At 32.8% G+C, this 19727-nt stretch overlaps 1 protein-coding gene and 1 long non-coding RNA gene across 6 annotated transcripts in view; one reads left to right on the top strand and one right to left on the bottom strand.

Moving 5' to 3' along the window:
• The window catches only part of LOC136043945 (tryptophan 5-hydroxylase 1-like), a 142320-nt gene that overhangs the window by 14187 nt on the left and 108406 nt on the right, over nucleotides 1-19727 (bottom strand). For all 4 annotated transcript variants that reach the window (XM_065729018.1, XM_065729020.1, XM_065729017.1 and 1 more), the window contains 3 exons: nucleotides 12640-12738; nucleotides 10371-10417; nucleotides 6096-6231 (listed from right to left, as the gene is read on the bottom strand). In XM_065729018.1, coding sequence (XP_065585090.1) covers nucleotides 6096-6231; nucleotides 10371-10417; nucleotides 12640-12738 — 282 coding nt within the window. The remainder of the gene's footprint in view (nucleotides 1-6095; nucleotides 6232-10370; nucleotides 10418-12639; nucleotides 12739-19727) is intronic.
• Nucleotides 1-19727, top strand: part of LOC136043947 (uncharacterized) — a 101862-nt gene that overhangs the window by 48461 nt on the left and 33674 nt on the right. Inside the window, exon 3 of one of the 2 annotated variants that reach the window (XR_010621756.1) lies at nucleotides 1783-2144. The exons of the other annotated variant lie outside the window; for it this stretch is intronic. This is a non-coding gene — a long non-coding RNA (uncharacterized LOC136043947). Of the gene's footprint in view, nucleotides 1-1782; nucleotides 2145-19727 lie in introns of those variants that run through there. 2 annotated transcript variants of the gene reach the window in all.

Raw genomic sequence — 19727 nt, 5'->3', positions numbered from 1 at the left:
TGAGGGAAGAGAATTTCCATGAAGGGGGCACAGGATTTTCTAGCATTATTTAAAAAAAAAAGAGAAAATAAATAATTTTTTTCACCTGTAAGTAATGAGTAGCATTAAAACTTTAAACAAACATAAAATGTTACGTATATTAGGGGGTTCGTCTCCTCCACAATAACTTGCTCTTTACGCTAAAGTATTTTTAGTAATTTCAACTATTTATTCTACGGCCTTTGTGATTCAGGGGTTATTCTTGAAGATTTGGGATAAATTCAAGCTTTAGTGTTAAGATCGATGTATTGACGAGGGGCAAACCCCATCATATACGTAACAGGAATACATAAATATAGAAGTTCCCCACGTAAGTTAATTCGTAAGGTACGTATGTTAAATACCAACAAAAACGTTCGTGCAAAAGATAAAAAAAAATTCAGTTGCATTTTTAAGTAACCAAAAATTGGAGGGTAGCTATGCCTCCTCCCCCACTCCCCTCTTTTTATAAAATCATCCCATAAAACCTATGAGAAAGCCATTTAGCAAAACAAAAAATTAATATGAAAATTTCGTTTTAATTATTCATGTGCGGTGAGCCAAAATCAAAACATGCATTAATTCAAAAACGTTCAGAAATTAACTAAAAAAACAAGTTTTTTTTAAACTGTAAGCAAGGAGCGACATTAAAACTTACAACGAACAGAAATTACTCCGTATATGAAAGAGGTTGTCCCCTCCACAACACCTCGCTCTTTATGCTAAAGTTTGTTTTATTGTTTTAAAAAGTAGAGTTGTGCCAGAGTCAAACTTTACCGTAAAGGGCGAGGAGTTGCAGAGGGGACAACCTCTTTCATATACGGAGTAATATCTGTTCGTTTTAAGTTTTAATGTCGCTCCTTGCTTGCAGTTAAAATAAACTTTTTTTTTTATTTAATTAAAATATAAGGATTCCTATTGAAAAGATCAAATGATTTGATTTAGATCAAATTAATTTATTAAACATAAAAAATACAAACAAATTTACAGCAGCGATCTACAAAAACCCGAAGATTCGTTTACAAGGTTGCAAATCCTTTATTATATAGCTTTACAATTACTACATAAATAAAAATTAAAGACAAAAATAAAATAAAGAGAAATAACATATAACTTTTAAGTGTTTCTCGATTATCACCCACAAGGTAACGCTTCAATTTACTCTTGAGCTGGCTTACATTTCCAGCCTGCCTAATATTATCTGGGAGGGAATTTCACACCTTTGGTCCCGCAAAATGAGGCAGGAAAGCAGCACGTTGAGTACTCCGGAGCTCAGATGCAAGGTCATGTGCATTTCTCGTCTCATAACAGGGGTAAGACGAATTAGCTCTAAAAATTTTCCAAAATACCACCGGTGAACACTTATTCAAACATTGATATATAAAAATTGCTTACTGGTAATCCCATAACCGATAAGTATTTAAAATTTTCAAACTTATAAGCAATTCAACGCTCTATTTTCAAACTGAATATAATTGCCTAAAGTATGAACTATTTTATTCTGTAAAATTTAGACCTTTCCAAAATAATTTTAATAATTTTATAGTAAAAATAATTTTACTAGTCCATAGGAAGAAACCATACGATAAATAAGGGCTAACAATAGAATCATACAGTAAAAATAGTTGATTTTTCAGTTTTCCTATCACACCCAAACCTCTTTTCTACAAAATGTCATGAAATTCGTTTTTGAAATATTCACTGCCAAATAACTAGAACTTGCAAAACTATCTAACTTTGTGTGGGCCTTATTTGTCTTTTCAGTTAACTGGTTCAGACAAGAAGCTTTAATTGTAAACAGCGTGTCATCAGCAAAAGACGTTATCAGTGCATCTGATGTATAGAAACGCATGGTATCAACGTAGATTAAATAAAAAAGTGGACCAAGAATTGAACCCTGAGGTGCTCCAGAATTAACGATAAAAGTTTTTGAAATAGGATTTTGAATACGGACTCAAATAATATGCTGGTCAAGATATGATTCAAACCATTTCAGAATAACATCTTGGATCCCTAAACGGCTTAGCCTAAGCAATAAAATTTTGTGAACCACCGTGTCAAAAGCCTTTCTAAGGTCTATAAATACTGAAAGTACCAATACACTTTTTTCAAGAGTACTATTAATGATATCGGTAAGGTGCTGGAGTCCATGTATTGTAGAAAGGTATTTCCTGAGTCCAAACTAGGTATCACTAAGGAAACCGTAATCGGTTAGATGGTTATAAAGTCGTCGATGCATCACTTTTTCATACAGCTTAGCAAATACGGGCAATACTTAAATCGGTCTCCAATTAGACAGATCTGTCTTTAAACCCCCTTTGTGAAGCGGAATAGCTTTAGCCTCTTTCAGGGAGTAGGATATTAACCTTTCTGCAAAGAAGTGTTAATCGAATATGCAATACAAGGCAACAAATATACCATAACGTGCTTGAACTTTTTTAGATTCCATCATTCCCTGAAGAATCTGATTTCACTGATCCTATTGTCTGTTTTAATTCTTCAACGTTAGGTTGACGTTGCAATGTCATCTGCAGACATTTTCAATCCAACTCCTCTTTGATCACTAAACGTATCATTAATTTAATTATTTTTATCGCATGGATTCTCACTTATTGATTCACCAATCTTGGAAAAATATTCAGCAAACAGATTAGCCACCTCATCATTTCCATCAATAACTTTACCATCAGTGGTCAGACTAGCAGGAATCTCGGTCACTTTCTTCGTATTTACGACTTCATTTATAATATTCCAAGTCGCTTTCGTATTGCCTTTAATTTCCTTAAATTTCTCTCCATAACATTCGCGGATGTATTATCGCCTTAACCGATTTACTTGATTACAGATTTGTTTAAATTCAGTTAGATCCTAAATACGATTAAAATTTAAGTAACTCAAATACAATATATTTCTCTTTCCTATTAATTCTAGCAGCTCCTCAGTTAAAAGGGTGCATGTTTGATCCTACGTCTCCAAAAAGACTTATGGTATTAAGGTCAACCCTTAAGGAAATTTTGAGAGGGATGCCGAACACAATTAAAACACCTTGTGCTTGATGACTGTTAAAAATGGAATATCAAGAATATGAAAAGAATGACTGGGGTTATTAAGTTAAAAATTTCGAAGTATGTTGAAAATATATTGAAAAGAGATTTTAGGGTAACCAGCCCCCCTTGCTCTTTTTGGGCAACCCCTCAACTTAACACTGATCAAAATTTTGGAATCATAAGTTTGTTCAAAACAGTCAAAAGATTTATTGGCTGTACTCCCAAAAATGCCATGCCCCCGAAGCCCAAGGGCAAAGATTGTAAATTATGGAATTTGCTCACTGTTTAAATAAAGAATTTAGCATGAGTAAAGGGAGGAATATTTGGTTCCGAGTGTATTTAGATAGGCTAACAGGATAAAGGTGAACCTTGGGGTATCTTGAGGGGTATATTATACTAAATCAAAGACACTATGTGCGTACAGTTTATCAAAAGGAAGGATCTACAATATTTTCAGAACGGCTGAGTGTATGAAACGGCAGTGACATGAACGGCAGCCCCTCCCATGCCTTTTCAGTTGCAATGCCTCAAAAAAATTTTCTTAAAATTTTGAAATATACAACTTGTTCAAAATAGTCAAAAACTCAAATAACTATGCCCGTGGGGATGACATAACCTACACTGTGTGTATGCTGATGGACATATCATCAATATCTAAGGAACAGAATAGGGTAGGCCTATCCAGTTGAACGTTTCTGGGGATGTTGAGGGAGATGTTGAAGAGCTACTGGGGGGTAACCAGCCTTTTAGAGGGTAACCCTTGCTCTTTTTAGATGCTCACTCCCCTCATCACTGATTATAATTTTGAAAAAGCGATTTAGTTCACAACAGTCAAAGGGTCTAGTAACTATTCCCCCAGGAATGCAACACCCCCCACCCAGGGTAAGGATTTTAGATTATGTAATTTGCCATATTTTACATGCAGGATTTATTATTGGGAAAATGAATAATAGGCTGTAAAAGTCCAAAGCCTTCTGCGTCATTTGCGCATTACTAAAGACGAATCGTATTACAACTATTTTTTTGTACTTACAACATAGAAAATAAAAATAAAAATTGCAATGAAAAAAAAAATCTTGAACTGCTGAGCTTTCATTAATTAAAATTACTGTTATATCAAATTTTCAGCTTAATATTATTAGTCAAACAGTTCGTGGTAACGAACTGTAGTAAGGAGCGACCCGGCTCAATAGCAACCAAAACTCTAAAAAATGGAATTTTGATACCGGTACCTACATCAAAAGAATCGCATTTTAATGCTGATTTTAAATATATACGTTTCATCAAGTTTAGTCTTACCCATCAAAAGTTACGAGCCTGAGAAAATTTGCGTAATTTTAGAAAATAGGGGGAAACGCCCCCTAGAAGTCATAGAATCTTGATGAAAATCACACCATCAGATTCAGTGTATCAGAGAACCCTACTGTAGAAGTTTCAAGCTCCTATCTACAAAAATGTAGAATTTTGTATTTTTTGCCAGAAGGCAGATCACGGATGCGTGTTTATTTGTTTTTTTTTGTTTTTTTTTTTTCCCCAGGGGTGATCGTATCGACCCAGTTGTCCTAGAATGTTGCAAGAGGGCTTATTCTAACGGAAATGAAAAGTTCTAGTGCCCTTTTTAAGTGACCAAAAAATTGGAGGGCACCTAGGCCCCCTCCCACGCTAATTATTTTACCAAAGTCAACGGATCAAAATTCTGAGATAGCCATTTTATTCAGCGTAGTCGAAAAACCTTATAACTATGTCTTTGGGGACGACTTACTCCCCCATAGTCCCCGTGGGAGGGGCAACAAGTTACAAACTTTGACCAGTGCTTACATATAGTAATGGTTATTGGGAAGTGTACAGGCGTTTTCAGGAGGATTTTTTTGGTTGAGGGAGGGGTTGAGAAGAGGGGGATATGCTGGGGGAACTTTCCATCGATAATTTGTCATGGGGGAAGAAAATCTCCATGAAGAGAGCGCAGGATTTACTAGCATTATTTAAAAAAAAACAATGAAAAAATAAATATGAAAAAGTTCTTTCAGCTGGAAGTAAGGAGCAGCATTAAAACTTAAAACAAACAGAAATTATTACCCATTTGAGGGGCTCACCTTCTCCTAATACCTCACTCTTTACGCTAAAGTGTTTTTAGTAATTTCAACTATTTATTCTACGGCTTTTGTGATTCTGGGGTCATTCTTAATGAAAAGGGACAAAATTTAAGCTTTAGTGTAAAGAGCGAGGATCGGACAAGGGGGCAAACCCCTCATATATGTAATAAAATATGAGAATACAAAAGTTCTTTACGTAAGCTAATTTATAAGTTGCGTAAATCTTTTACTAATAAAGATATTCGTAAAAAAATAAATTCTAGTTGCCTTTTTAATTAACCAAAAAATCGGAGGGCAACTAGGCTTCCTCCCCCGCGCTTTTTTTCTCAAAATCATTCGATCAAAATTATGAGAAAGCCATTTAGCAAAAAAAAAAAATTGCAAATTTTGTTTTAATTATTCCTCTGCGGAGAGCCAAAATCAAAACATGCATTGATTCAAAAACGTCCAGAAATTAAATAAAAAAAACAAGTTTTTTTAACTGAAAGTAAGGAGCGACATTATAACTTAAAACGACCGGAAATTACTTCGTATATGAAAGAGGCTGCTTCCTCATCAACGCCCCGCTCTTTACGCTAAAGTTTTTTACTGTTTTAAAAAGAAGAATTGAGAGAAAGAGTCAAACGCCTGTGTCAGGTTGAGTCATGTCATTTGAAGTTGAACTTGCTTGAGTTATGCTGGTGGCCTTACTTAGGTTGGTATCGAGTTGAGCGAGGTTGTATAGAGGTGAATATAAGCTGTATGAGGTGGTATTAAGTTGGGGAGGGGGTATCTTGGTGTAACTTGGTCTTTTCGACACTATTTAAAAAGATGAAAGTAGTGGAAAAGTAGCTACATCATGATGAAAAACACAAGCCAGAGGTAATAAATAGTCTAAAATATAACTTTCGTTGGAATGAAACTTACGGTTCCAAAAAAAAACAGAAAAAAAACTTACGGTTCAGGTGTATAGAAAGGGTCTGAACTGTGGCGTATATATTGAGTACAATGGAAAACCCTGAATGCCAATCCAGCCAGAAAATCCCTCGGTGACAAGTAGCCAGCAACAGGACGAACTGAAAACCCAGTCTTCTCTGAAAATATTAAAACAATGTAAGCAAAATAAAACATGAATAGCTTGTGATTTACTTTAATAAAATATGACAATTACAAATAGATTTATCAAACAGTTTGTGGTAACGAACTGTAGTAAGGAGCGACCCGGCCCAATAGTAACCGAAACTCTAAAAAACGGAATGCTGATACCAATAGTTACATCAAAAGAATTGCATTATAATGCTGATTTTAAATATATCAGCCTCATCAAGTTTAGTAGTACCCATCAAAAGTTACGAGCCTGAGATAAATTGCCTTATTTTGGAAAATATATAACATTATTTTATCATAAAATCGTAACGAAAATCATACCATCAGATTGAGCGTATCAGAGAACCCTCCTGCAAAGTTTCAAGCTCCTATCTACAAAAGTGTGGAATTTTGTATTTTTTGCCAGAAGACAGATCACGCTTATGTGTTTATTAGTTTTTGTTTTGTTTTGTTTTGTGTTGTTGTTTTTTCCCAGAGGTGATTGTATCAACCCAGTGGACTTAAAATGTCGTGTGAGGGCTTATTCTAACGAAAATTAAAAGTTCTAGTACCCTTTTTAAGTGACCAAACAAATTGGAGGGCACCTAGGCCCCCTCCCACGCTCAGTTTTTTCCAAAAGTTATCGAATAAAAATTTTTTGATAGCCATTTTGTTCAGCATAGTCGATAAACCTAATGACTATGTCTTTGGGACGACTTAATCCCCCACAGTCCCCAGGAGAGGGGCCGCAAGTTTTAAACTTTGACCATTGTTTACATATAGTAATGGTTATTGGGAAGTGTACAGGCGTTTTCAGAGGACTTTTTCGCGTTGGGGTGGGGGTGGGTCAGGGGGAGGGGTTTCGTGGGAGGATCTTTCCATGGAGGAATTTATCATGAGGTAAGAGAATTTCAATCAAGGGGGCGCAGGATTTCTAGCATCATTTAAAAAGAACACAATGAGAAAATAAATTAAAAAAGTTTTTTCAACTGGAAGTAAGGAGTGGCATTAAAACTTCAAACGAAAAGAAAATATTACCTATATAAGGGGGTTAAAAAATTAATAATGATAAAAATGTAAGGGGGTAAAAAAATAATATGCAAATTTCGTTTTAATTATTCATGTGCGGTGAGCCAAAACCAAAACATGCATTAATTTGAAAACGTTCAGATATTAAAGAAAAAAACAGTTTTTTTTAACTGCAAGTAAGGGGCGACATTAAAACTTAAAACGAACAAAAATTATTCTGTATATGGAAGGGGTGATCCCCTCCTAAACGCCTCGCTTTTGACGCTGAAGTTTTTTATTGTTTCAAAAATTAGAACTGTGACAAAGAGTCAAACTTTAGTGTAAAGAGCGAGGCATTGAGGAGGGGACAACCCATTTCATATACAGAATAATTTCTGTTCGTTTCAAGTTTTAATGTCGCTCCTTACTTGCAGTTACAAAAACTGATTTTTTTTATTTAATTAAACAGTTCGTGGTAACGAACTGTAGTAAGGAGCGACCCGGCTCAACGGAATTTCGATACCAATAGTTAAATCAAAAGAATTGAACTTTAATGCTGATTTTAAATATATAAGTTTCATCAAGTTTAGTCTTACCCATCAAAAGTGATGAACCTGAGAAAATTTGCCTTATTTTAGATAATAGGGGGATACACCCCCTAAAAGTCATAGAATCTTAACGATCAGATCTTAAATCACACCATCAGATTCAGCATATCATAGAATCACATTGTAGAAGTTTCGTGCTCTTATCTGAAAAAAGTGTGGAATTTTGTATTTTTTGCCAGAAGACAGATTTTTTGTTTTTTATTGTTGTTTTTTTCCCAGGCGTGACCGTATCAACGCAGCTGTCCTAGTATGTAGCGAGAGAGATTGTTCTAACGGAAATCAAAAGTTCTAGTGCCCTTTTTATGTGACCAAAAAAATTGGAAGGGCACCTAGGCACCCTCCCACGCACATTTTTGCCCCAATGTCACTGGATTAAAATTTTGAGATAGCCATTCTGTTCAAATTAGTCAAAAACCTTGTAAATATGTCTTTGGAGACGACTTCATCCCCCACAGTCCCTGGGTGAGGGGTTGCAAATTACAAAATTTGACCATTGTTTGCATACAGTAATGATTATTATGAACCGTAGAGACGTTTTCAGGAGGACTTTTTCACGTTGGGCGGGGGTGGGTCGGGGGAAAGGGGTTACTTGGGAAGATTTTTCCATTGAGGAATTTTTCATGAAGGAAGAGAATTTCCATGAAGGATTTTCTAGTATTATTAAAAAAAAAACAATGAGAAAATAAATGACTTTTTTCAACTGGAAGTAATGAGCAGCAACAAAACTTAAAACGAACAGAAAATATTACGCATATAAGGGGATTCGTCTCCTCAACAATACCTTGCTCTTTACGCTATAGTATTTTTAGTAATTTCAACTATTCATTCTACGGCCTTTTTGATTCAGGGGTCATTCTTAAAGAATTGGGACAAAATTCAAGCTCTAGCATAAAGAGCGAGGTATTGACGAGGGGAAAAACCCCCTCATTAACGTAATAAAAATACACAAATATAAAAGTTCATTGCGTAAGTTAATTTATAAGTTACGTATATTTATTACTAACGAAAAGGTTCGTAAAAAAAAAAATTCTAGTTGCATTTTTAAGTAGCCAAAATTGGAGGGCAACTAGGCCTTCTCCCCCTCTCTTTTGTTTTATCTGAATTGTCCGATCAAAATGTGAGAAAGCTATTTAGCAAAAAAAAAATAATGTGCAAATTTCGTTTTAATTATTCATATGCGGTGAGCCACAATCAAAACATGCATTAATTCAAAAACGTTCAGAAATTCAATAAAAAAAAACAAAACAATTTTAATAACTGTAAGTAAGGAGCGACATTAAAACTTAAAACGAACAGGAATTGTTCCATATGTGAAAGGGGTTGTCCCCTCCTCAACGCCTCGCTCTTTACGCTAAATTTTTTATTGTTTATATTAGTAGATTTGGGACAAAGAGTCAAATTTTATTGTAAAGAGCGAGGCGTTGAGGAGGGAACAACCCCTTTCATATATGGAATAATTTCTGTTCGTTTTAATTTTTAATGTCGCTCCTTATTTGCAGTTAAAAAAACTGTTTTTTTTTTATTCAATCGTACTAAAAATGACTCTTACGAAGGAGCTGGTGAATTCCTGCCAGGTCCAATAATATAGTCAATCCACTCAGTGCAACCACATTAAGTATTATTGTATTACTTTAATTTCTGTGTATAAACTTCAATGCCAGTATAGTCTAGGTTGTATATGGTTGTATATGGTCTAGTATGGTATACGTTGTTTCTACAACGTTTCTAGTTTCTATCTAAGAAATTTTAGTCATTTTCTCAACTTCAACTCAACAAATATATAAACATTGTTTTTAAATGAAACATAGGAGTAATAACAAGTACTGGATTAGATATATTACTATTTTAGTTATTTTTTATTTGTTATTTGCTTAGTTATTTTTATTTATTTTGTTATTTGTTTGAAATGCATGTATCTCCGCATCTATCAGGACTCTGGTTGCGCATGTAGCTGCTAGGACGGGCTGTCTGACCCTCAGAAACCAACCAAAAAGAAAATGTTATATCCAATCTCAATTCATTTTTTAGAAGTTCACATATACACCCCTTTCTGATAGGAAAGGGGTGAGTATTTGTTGCTGATTCTTTTGTTGCTGATTTTCAAGGATGAAAAAATACAGTTAATCCTTCGGGTTACCTTGAGGAGGATACACCAAGGAAAGAATATGCTACTTGAAAACTATTGTTTTTGACATTGTATATCTTTTTCAGGTAGGGGGTGGGCGCTCTCCCCGTTTAAAACCGTCTCCTGTTGTTGGCTTCTCCATCAGAGCCATCTGTGGGATTTTCAACAGATATTTCAACGGACGTAAATGATCTTCCAGTGAAACTGCGTGAAAGCCAAGTCTTAGATCGCATGAACTACACCCTAAGAACGTTTAGTTAGTTTAAAGTCGATTATTGAGTTAGTGATGAACATTTAGATGGCCTTAACCTCCATTACGAACAACCTCTAAAGATATTTACTATCAAAAAATGTTTCAATAAATTTTAGCTAATGGATGGTGATGAAAAATAAAACCAGTACTCACGCTTAAGGAACGTACTGACATCTTCAAGTTGTGGTAAATTGTCATCTCTGAAAAAAAAATTCTGTATAATTCTACTATTTGTAATAAAGGCTTCACTAGCAATAAAAACAACAAAGGTTTTAAAAGAAGTATTTAGATAGACTTTATCAAACAGTTCGTGGTAACAAACTGTAGTTAGGAGCGACCCGGCTCAATAGTAAGCGAAACTCTAAAAAACGGAATTTTGATACCAATAGTTAAATCATCAGAATTGAATTTTAGTGCTGCTTTTAAGTGTAAAAATTTCATCAAGTTTAGTCTTACCCATCAAAAGTTACAAGCCTGAGAAGACCACACTGCCTTTCCATGACGAAAGTAAAACAGTTCAAAATAGGGATGAAACCTTTTAATTGACAGTGGACAGATATAAAATTAATTAACTGGATATTTCGAACACATATACAGTGTTCATCATCATCAGAAAAACTCTGATGATGATGAGCACTGTATATGTGTTCGAAATATCCAGTTAAATAATTTTATATCTGTTCACTGTCAATTAAAAGGTTTCATCCCTATTTTGAACTGTTTTACTTAAGCCTGAGAAAATTTTCCTTATTTTAGAAAATAGAGGAAACACCCCTTAAAAGTGATAAAATCTTAACAAAAATCACACCATCACATTCAGCGTATCAGAGGAGTCTGTAGTAGAAGTTTTAAGCTCCTATCTACAAAAATGTGGAATTTTGTATTTTATGACAATATTGTCATAAATAACCTTTCTTGAGATAGTATTGGGATCATAAGTATTTTGACAATCTTTGAAAATATTTAATTCCGCTGTTCTAAAAAGAAGAGGTGAGAAAAAGAGTCAAAATTTAGCGTAAAGAGCGAGGTGTTGAGGAAGGAACAATCCTCTTCATATACGGAGTAATTTCTGTTCGTTTTAAGTTTTAATCGCTCCTTACTTTTAGTTAAAAAAACTTGTTTTTTTATTTAATACTTATAGAAATTTTTTTATTTTAAGACAAACGATTTTTTATACATTAAAATATTTTGATCTTCAGACGAGATTGTTTCCAAGTGGGAGAGGGGGGGGGAGGTGTTATACGCTGTTTTGTATTTGCGACTCTAAATTACTTTGTCCCCTTTCTAGATCTTGAAAATTTTATTTTTCTTTGTTTTTTCATGAAAATAACAACAAAATTGCCTCCTCTAGCCTATATTTTGAAAAACACGTTTTTGTTTCTTTATTTAAAAAATCGAAAAATCCTAGTCCTGTACCCCCCAATATTTTCATAAATAACCTTTCTTGAGATAGTATTGGAATCATAAGTATTTTGACAATCTTTGAAAATATTTAATTTCACTGTTCTAAAAAGAAGAGGTGAGAAAAAGAGTCAAAATTTAGCGTAAAGAGCGAGGTGTTGAGGAAGGAACAACCCTTTTCATATACGGAGTAATTTCTGTTCGTTTTAAGTTTTAATCGCTCCTTACTTTCAGTTAAAAAAACTTGTTTTTTATTTAATACTTATAGAAAAATTTTTATTTTAAGACAAACGATATTTTATACATTAAAATATTTTGTTCTTCAGACGAAATTGTTTCCAATTGGGAGAGAGGGGGGGGAGGTGTTATACGCTGTTTTGTATTTGCCACTCTAAATTACTTTTTCCACTTTCTAGATCTTGAAAATTTAATTTTTCTTTGTTTTTTCATGAAAATAACAACAAAATTGCCTCCTCTAGCCTATATTTTGAAAAACACGTTTTTGTTCTTTATTTAAAAAATCGAAAAAATCCTAGTCCTATACCCCCCCATATTGTCATAAATAACCTTTCTTGAGATAGTATTGGGATCATAAGTATTTTGACAATCTTTGAAAAGATTTAATTGTCTAAAATATTTATTATTTCATCGTCAAATGTTAAAATATTATGTCTGCGACCTTTCAAAAGTAACACTATTAAAAATGTTTCCACTGAAGCAGGTAAAATTATGCTCTTGAGATAATGAAGATTATTTATCTGATTACAACCTGAAAGATCGTTTCTGGTTTCTTTTTTTCTTTCTTCCTCACAAAACTCAAACTTCGAACTGGAGGAGAACCTTCTAAAAGTCATCTATGCTCTCTATTTTATTGCATTTTGACTAGCTCTAATTACTTAATAGACTCATGTTTCTGCACGTAACCATCATATTAATATATAAAAAATTATTTGTCGTTGAATTTAATTGATGAAAGAAGGTAAAAAAAAAACTATAAAAAGAAAGAATAGTAGAGCAATACCGATAGCCACAGTGCTTCACAAGTAATGGCCAGTTCTCCAAATATTCCCTGCAGGCATACTTCGGGTATATCTTTTGTAGTTCCCGGAATACACATCCCCTGTAAAATATATGTACAGATAATACAGTTATTTGGATATAAATTAGGAGGAGATACTCTCAAAGATAGTGAAAACAAGGAATTAAATACCTCTGAAAGATTTCAAAGGCTGTATATCAAGCCAGTGACATTTCGAAGAGGAGGCATCCCAAGACCCTTCTCGTGTATATATACAGCTCATATATCGTATTAAACAAATTAATCCCTACTTTTTTAGACTTTTATATTTTCAATTCAATTTTTGTATTTTATTTTAGATGATTAGATAAGGAAGTTGTTCTGACCAGAACGTTCAAACCATTAGGAGCTATAAGACCTTTTTAACATACTCAGTTTACTCTTGTTTTCTCCCTCTGTCTCCCTTTGGTTCTTTTTCACTCCCTCTCTTTCAATTCCTGTCTCTCTTTCTCTCATCCACTCATGTTTTTCTTACTCCTTCCTCTCAATAATCCGCTTCTTTTTTCCTGACTTCTTCTCTGTTCTCTTTCTTCTCTCTCTATGTACCTCTATAACGTCATTTATGTTTCTTTTTACTTCTCTCTCTCTCTTCCACTTTCTCTGTCTTTCTATCTCCTATCCTATATGCCTGAATTCCTGTTATTCTTTTTTTTATCAAATTTATCTTTTTTGTTACGGGTTTGTTATCTTAAATACCACTCTCTCCTGGAAAATTCTCCAGAAAATTCTACAAATATAACCAAGAAAATAGGAAATCGACTAATTTTAGCGTCAAACTGTAAAATGTGGCTTTTTAGATGCAATAAAAAAGGTTTCGAAATTTAAAACAAAATTTCGGGATTGAAGTGTTCGATTCTGTTTCAAGTTAGGAACTGTGAAATATTTTGGGGGCTAAAATGAGAATAAGTCATTTTCATTTTTGTGTTTTTGGGCTATTATATGTATTGCTTTGCGTAAAGCCTGAATTTATTTGAAGTTGCTCCTGTTAGATTTTTTGTTCAGGAAAAGTTACAGTAAAAATTAAAGTGAGGTGTTTTGTTTCACTACGGAAAGCCTGAAAGCTTTTTCTGTCACTCATAGCATTTGGAATTCAAAAAATTAAGAATCTAACAAAATAACTTAAACTTTCAACCCCCTCCCCCCAATTATTCCTCACCAATTGCCTTTTCAAGGTAATAATCATAAATCCATATTTTATTTAAAGAGATAGTTGGGAAAAATTGACAATTCGCTAAGCTTAACTAAATACGGCCAGCATAGGCACTGATTACCAGGTTTTTATCTCTTCCACTTAATATGTTAGCCCCCTCCCATTATTGCTCACCAATTCCCTTTTTCAAAGTAATAATCATAAATCCATTTTTCTTTTTAAAGAGATAGTTGTGCAGAATCGACCTTTTACTAATCTTAAGTAAATACGGCCAGCATAAGCACTGATTAACATGTTTTTATCTCTTCCAATTAAGCTTTTAACCCCCCCCCCCCTCCTTGTTGCTCACTAATTTCCTTTTTCAAGGTAATAATCATAAATCCATATTTTTTTGAAGAGACAATTGGGCAAAATTGACTATTTACTAAGCTTAACTAAATACGACCAGCAAAAGCACTGATTACCATGTTTTATCCCTTCAACTTAAAATTTTCTAACCCGCTCCCCATTATTGCTCACCAATTCCCTTTTTCAAGGTAATAATAATAAATCCATATTTCTTTTTAAAGAGATAGTTGTAAAAGTGACCGTTTACTAAGCTTAAGTAAATACAACAAGCAAAAGCACTGATTACCATATTTTATCTCTTCAACTGAAAATTTTTTAACCCGCTCCCCATTATTGCTCACCAATTCCCTTTTTCAAGGTAATAATAATAAATCCATATTTCTTTTTAAAGAGATAGTTGTAAAAGTGACCGTTTACTGAGCTAAAATAAATACGACAAGCAAAAGCACTGATTACCATATTTTATCTCTTCAACTTAAAATTTTCTAACCCGCTCCCAATTATTGCTCACCAATTCCCTTTTTCAAGGTAATAATAATAAATCCATATTTCTTTTTAAAGAGATAGTTGTAAAAGTGACCGTTTACTAAGCTTAAATAAAAACGACAAGGAAAAGCACTGATTACCATATTTTATCTCTTCAACTGAAAATTTTCTAACCCGCTCCCCATTATTGCTCACCAATTCCCTTTTTCAAGGTAATAATAATAAATCCATATTTCTTTTTAAAGAGATAGTTGTAAAAGTGACCGTTTACTAAGCTTAAATAAATACGACAAGCAAAAGCACTGATTACCATATTTTATGTCTTCAACTTAAAATTTTCTAACCCGCTCCCCATTATTGCTCACCAATTCCCTTTTTCAAGGTAATAATAATAAATCCATATTTCTTTTTAAAGAGATAGTTGTAAAAGTGACCGTTTACTAAGCTTAAATAAATACGACAAGCAAAAGCACTGATTACCATATTTTATCTTTTCAACTTAAAATTTTCTAACCCGCTCCCCATTATTGCTCACCAATTCCCTTTTTCAAGGCAATAATAATAAATCCATATTTCTTTTTAAAGAGATAGTTGTAAAAGTGACCGTTTACTAAGCTTAAATAAATACGACAAGCAAAAGCACTGATTACCATATTTTATCTCTTCAACTTAAAATTTTCTAACCCGCTCCCCATTATTGCTCACCAATTCCCTTTTTCAAGGTAATAATAATAAATCCATATTTCTTTTTAAAGATATAGTTGTAAAAGTGACCGTTTACTAAGCTTAAATAAATACGACAAGCAAAAGCACTGATTACCATATTTTATCTCTTCAACTTAAAATTTTCTGACCCGCTCCCCATTATTGCTCACCAATTCCCTTTTTCAAGGTAATAATAATAAATCCATATTTCTTTTTAAAGAGATAGTTGTAAAAGCGACCGTTTACTAAGCTTAAATAAATACGACAAGCAAAAGCACTGATTACCATATTTTATCTCTTGAACTTAAAATTTTCTAACCCGCTCCCCATTATTGCTCACCAATTCCCTTTTTCAAGGTAATAATAATAAATCCATATTTCTTTTTAAAGAGATAGTTGTAAAATTGACCGTTTACTGAGCTTAAATAAATACGACAAGCAAAAGCACTGATTACCATATTTTATCTCTTCAACTTAAAATTTTCTTACCCGCTCCCCATTATTGGTCACCAATTCCCTTTTCCAAGGTAATAATAATAAATACATGTTTCTTTTTAAAGAGATAGTTGTAAAAGTGACCTTTTACTCAGCTTAAATAAATACGACAAGCAAAAGCACTGATTACCATATTTTATCTCTTCAACTTAAAATTTTCTAACCCGCTCCCCATTATTGATCACCAATTCCCTTTTTCAAGGTAATAATAATAAATCCATATTTCTTTTTAAAGAGATAGTTGTAAAAGTGACCGTTTACTAAGCTTAAATAAAAACGACAAGCAAAAGCACTGATTACCATATTTTATCTCTTCAACTTAAAATTTTCTAACCCGCTCCCCATTATTGCTCACCAATTCCCTTTTTCAAGGTAATAATAATAAATCCATATTCCTTTTTAAAGAGATAGTTGTAAAAGTGACCGTTTACTAAGCTTAAATAAATACGACAAGCACAAGCACTTATTACCATATTTTATCTCTTCAACTTAAAATTTTCTAACCCGCTCCCCATTATTGCTCACCAATTCCCTTTTTCAAGGTAATAATAATAAATCCATATTTTTTTTTAAAGAGATAGTTGTAAAAAAGACCGTTTACTAAGCTTAAATAAATACGACAAGCAAAAGCACTGATTACCATATTTTATCTCTTCAACTTAAAATTTTCTAACCCGCTCCCCATTATTGCTCACCAATTCCCTTTTTCAAGGTAATAATAATAAATCCATATTTCTTTTTAAAGAGATAGTTGTAAAAGTGACCGTTTACTAAGCTTAAATAAATACGACAAACAAAAGCACTGATTACCATATTTTATCTCTTCAGCTTAAAATTTTCTAACCCGCTCCCCATTATTGCTCACCAATTCCCTTTTTCAAGGTAATAATAATGAATCCATATTTCTTTTTAAAGAGATAGTTGTAAAAGTGACCGTTTACTAAGCTTAAATAAATACGACAAGCACAAGCACTGATTACCATATTTTATCTCTTCAACTTAAAATTTTCTAACCCGCTCCCCATTATTGCTCACCAATTCCCTTTTTCAAGGTAATAATAATAAATCCATATTTCTTTTTAAAGAGATAGTTGTAAAAAAGACCGTTTACTAAGCTTAAATAAATACGACAAGCAAAAGCACTGATTACCATATTTTATCTCTTCAACTTAAAATTTTCTAACCTGCTCCCCATTATTGCTCACCAATTCCCTTTTTCAAGGTAATAATAATAAATCCGTATTTCTTTTTAAAGAGATAGTTGTAAAAGTGACCGTTTACTAAGCTGAAATAAATACGACAAGCAAAAGCACTGATTACCATATTTTATCTCTTCAACTTAAAATTTTCTAACCCGCTCCCCATTATTGATCACCAATCCCCTTTTTCAAGGTAATAATAATAAATCCATATTTCTTTTTAAAGAGATAGTTGTAAAAGTGACCGTTTACTAAGCTTAAATAAATACGACAAGCAAAAGCAATGATTACCATGTTTTATCTCTTCAACTTAAAATTTTCTAACCCGCTCCCCATTATTGCTCACCAATTCCCTTTTTCAAGGTAATAATAATAAATCCATATTTCTTTTTAAAGAGATAGTTGTAAAAGTGACCGTTTACTAAGCTTAAATAAATACGACAAGCAAAAGCACTGATTACCATATTTTATCTCTTCAACTTAAAATTTTCTAACCCGCTCCCCATTATTGCTCACCAATTCCCTTTTTCAAGGTAATAATAATAAATCCATATTTCTTTTTAAAGAGATAGTTGTAAAAGTGACCGTTTACTAAGCTTAAATAAATACGACAAGCAAAAGCACTGATTATCATATTTTATCTCTTCAGCTTAAAATTTTCTAACCCGCTCCCCATTATTGCTCACCAATTCCCTTTTTCAAGGTAATAATAATGAATCCATATTTCTTTTTAAAGAGATAGTTGTAAAAGTGACCGTTTACTAAGCTTAAGTAAATACAACAAGCAAAAGCACTGATTACCATATTTTATCTCTTTAACTTAAAATTTTCTAACCCGCTCCCCATTATTGCTCACCAATTCCCTTTTTCAAGGTAATAATAATAAATCCATATTTCTTTTTAAAGAGATAGTTGTAAAAGTGACCGTTTACTAAGCTTAAATAAATACGACAAGCAAAAGCACTGATTACCATATTTTATCTCTTCAGCTTAAAATTTTCTAACCCGCTCCCCATTATTGCTCACTAATTCCCTTTTTCAAGGTAATAATAATGAATCCATATTTCTTTTTAAAGAGATAGTTGTAAAAGTGACCGTTTACTAAGCTTAAGTAAATACAACAAGCAAAAGCACTGATTACCATATTTTATCTCTTCAACTTAAAATTTTCTTACCCGCTCCCCATTATTGCTCACCAATTCCCTTTTTCAAGGTAATAATAATAAATCCATATTTCTTTTTAAAGATATAGTTGTAAAAGTGACCGTTTACTAAGCTTAAATAAATACGACAAGCAAAAGCACTGATTACCATATTTTATCTCTTCAACTTAAAATTTTCTAACCCGCTCCCCATTATTGATCACCAATTCCCTTTTTCAAGGTAATAATAATAAATCCATATTTCTTTTTAAAGAGATAGTTGTAAAAGTGACCGTTTACTCAGCTTAAATAAATACGACAAGCAAAAGCACTGATTACCATATTTTATCTCTTCAACTTAAAATTTTCTAACCCGCTCCCCATTATTGCTCACCAATTCCCTTTTTCAAGGTAATAATAATAAATCCATATTTATTTTTAAAGAGATAGTTGTAAAAGTGATCGTTTACTAAGCTTAAATAAATACGACAAGCAAAAGCACTGATTACCATATTTTATCTCTTCAACTTTAAATTTTCTAACCCGCTCCCCATTATTGCTCAACACTTCCCTTTTTCAAGGTAATAATAATAAATCCATATTTCTTTTTAAAGAGATAGTTGTAAAAGTGACTGTTTACTAAGCTTAAATAAATACGACAAGCAAAAGCACTGATTACCATATTTTATCTCTTCAACTTAAAATTTTCTAACCCGCTCCCCATTATTGCTCACCAATTCCCTTTTTCAGTGTAATAATAATAAATCCATATTTCTTTTTAAAGAGATAGTTGTAAAAGTGACCGTTTACTAAGCTTAAGTAAATACAACAAGCAAAAGCACTGATTACCATATTTTATCTCTTCAACTTAAAATTTTCTAACCCGCTCCCCATTATTGCTCACCAATTCCCTTTTTCAAGGTAATAATAATAAATCCATATTTCTTTTTAAAGAGATAGTTGTAAAAGTGACCGTTTACTAAGCTTAAATAAATACGACAAGCAAAAGCACTGATTACCATATTTTATCTCTTCAACATAAAATTTTGTAACCCGCTCCCCATTATTGCTCACCAATTCCCTTTTTCAAGGTAATAATAATAAATCCATATTTCTTTTTAAAGAGATAGTTGTAAAAGTGACCGTTTACTAAGCTTAAATAAATACGACAAGCAAAAGCACTGATTACCATATTTTATCTCTTCAACTTAAAATTTTCTAACCCGCTCCCCATTATTGATCACCAATTCCCTTTTTCAAGGTAATAATAATAAATCCATATTTCTTTTTAAAGAGATAGTTGTAAAAGTGACCGTTTACTAAGCTTAAATAAATACGACAAGCAAAAGCACTGATTACCATATTTTATCTCTTCAACTTAAAATTTTCTAACCCGCTCCCCATTATTGCTCACCAATCCCCTTTTTCAAGGTAATAATAATAAATCCATATTTCTTTTTAAAGAGATAGTTGTAAAAGTGACCGTTTACTAAGCTTAAATAAATA

Source organism: Artemia franciscana, chromosome 2 (genome assembly GCF_032884065.1).
Source record: "Artemia franciscana chromosome 2, ASM3288406v1, whole genome shotgun sequence".
Lineage (NCBI taxonomy): Eukaryota > Metazoa > Arthropoda > Branchiopoda > Anostraca > Artemiidae > Artemia > Artemia franciscana.
The sequence above is the reverse complement of the archived record's forward strand: the minus strand, read 5'-3'. Positions and strand labels throughout refer to the sequence as shown.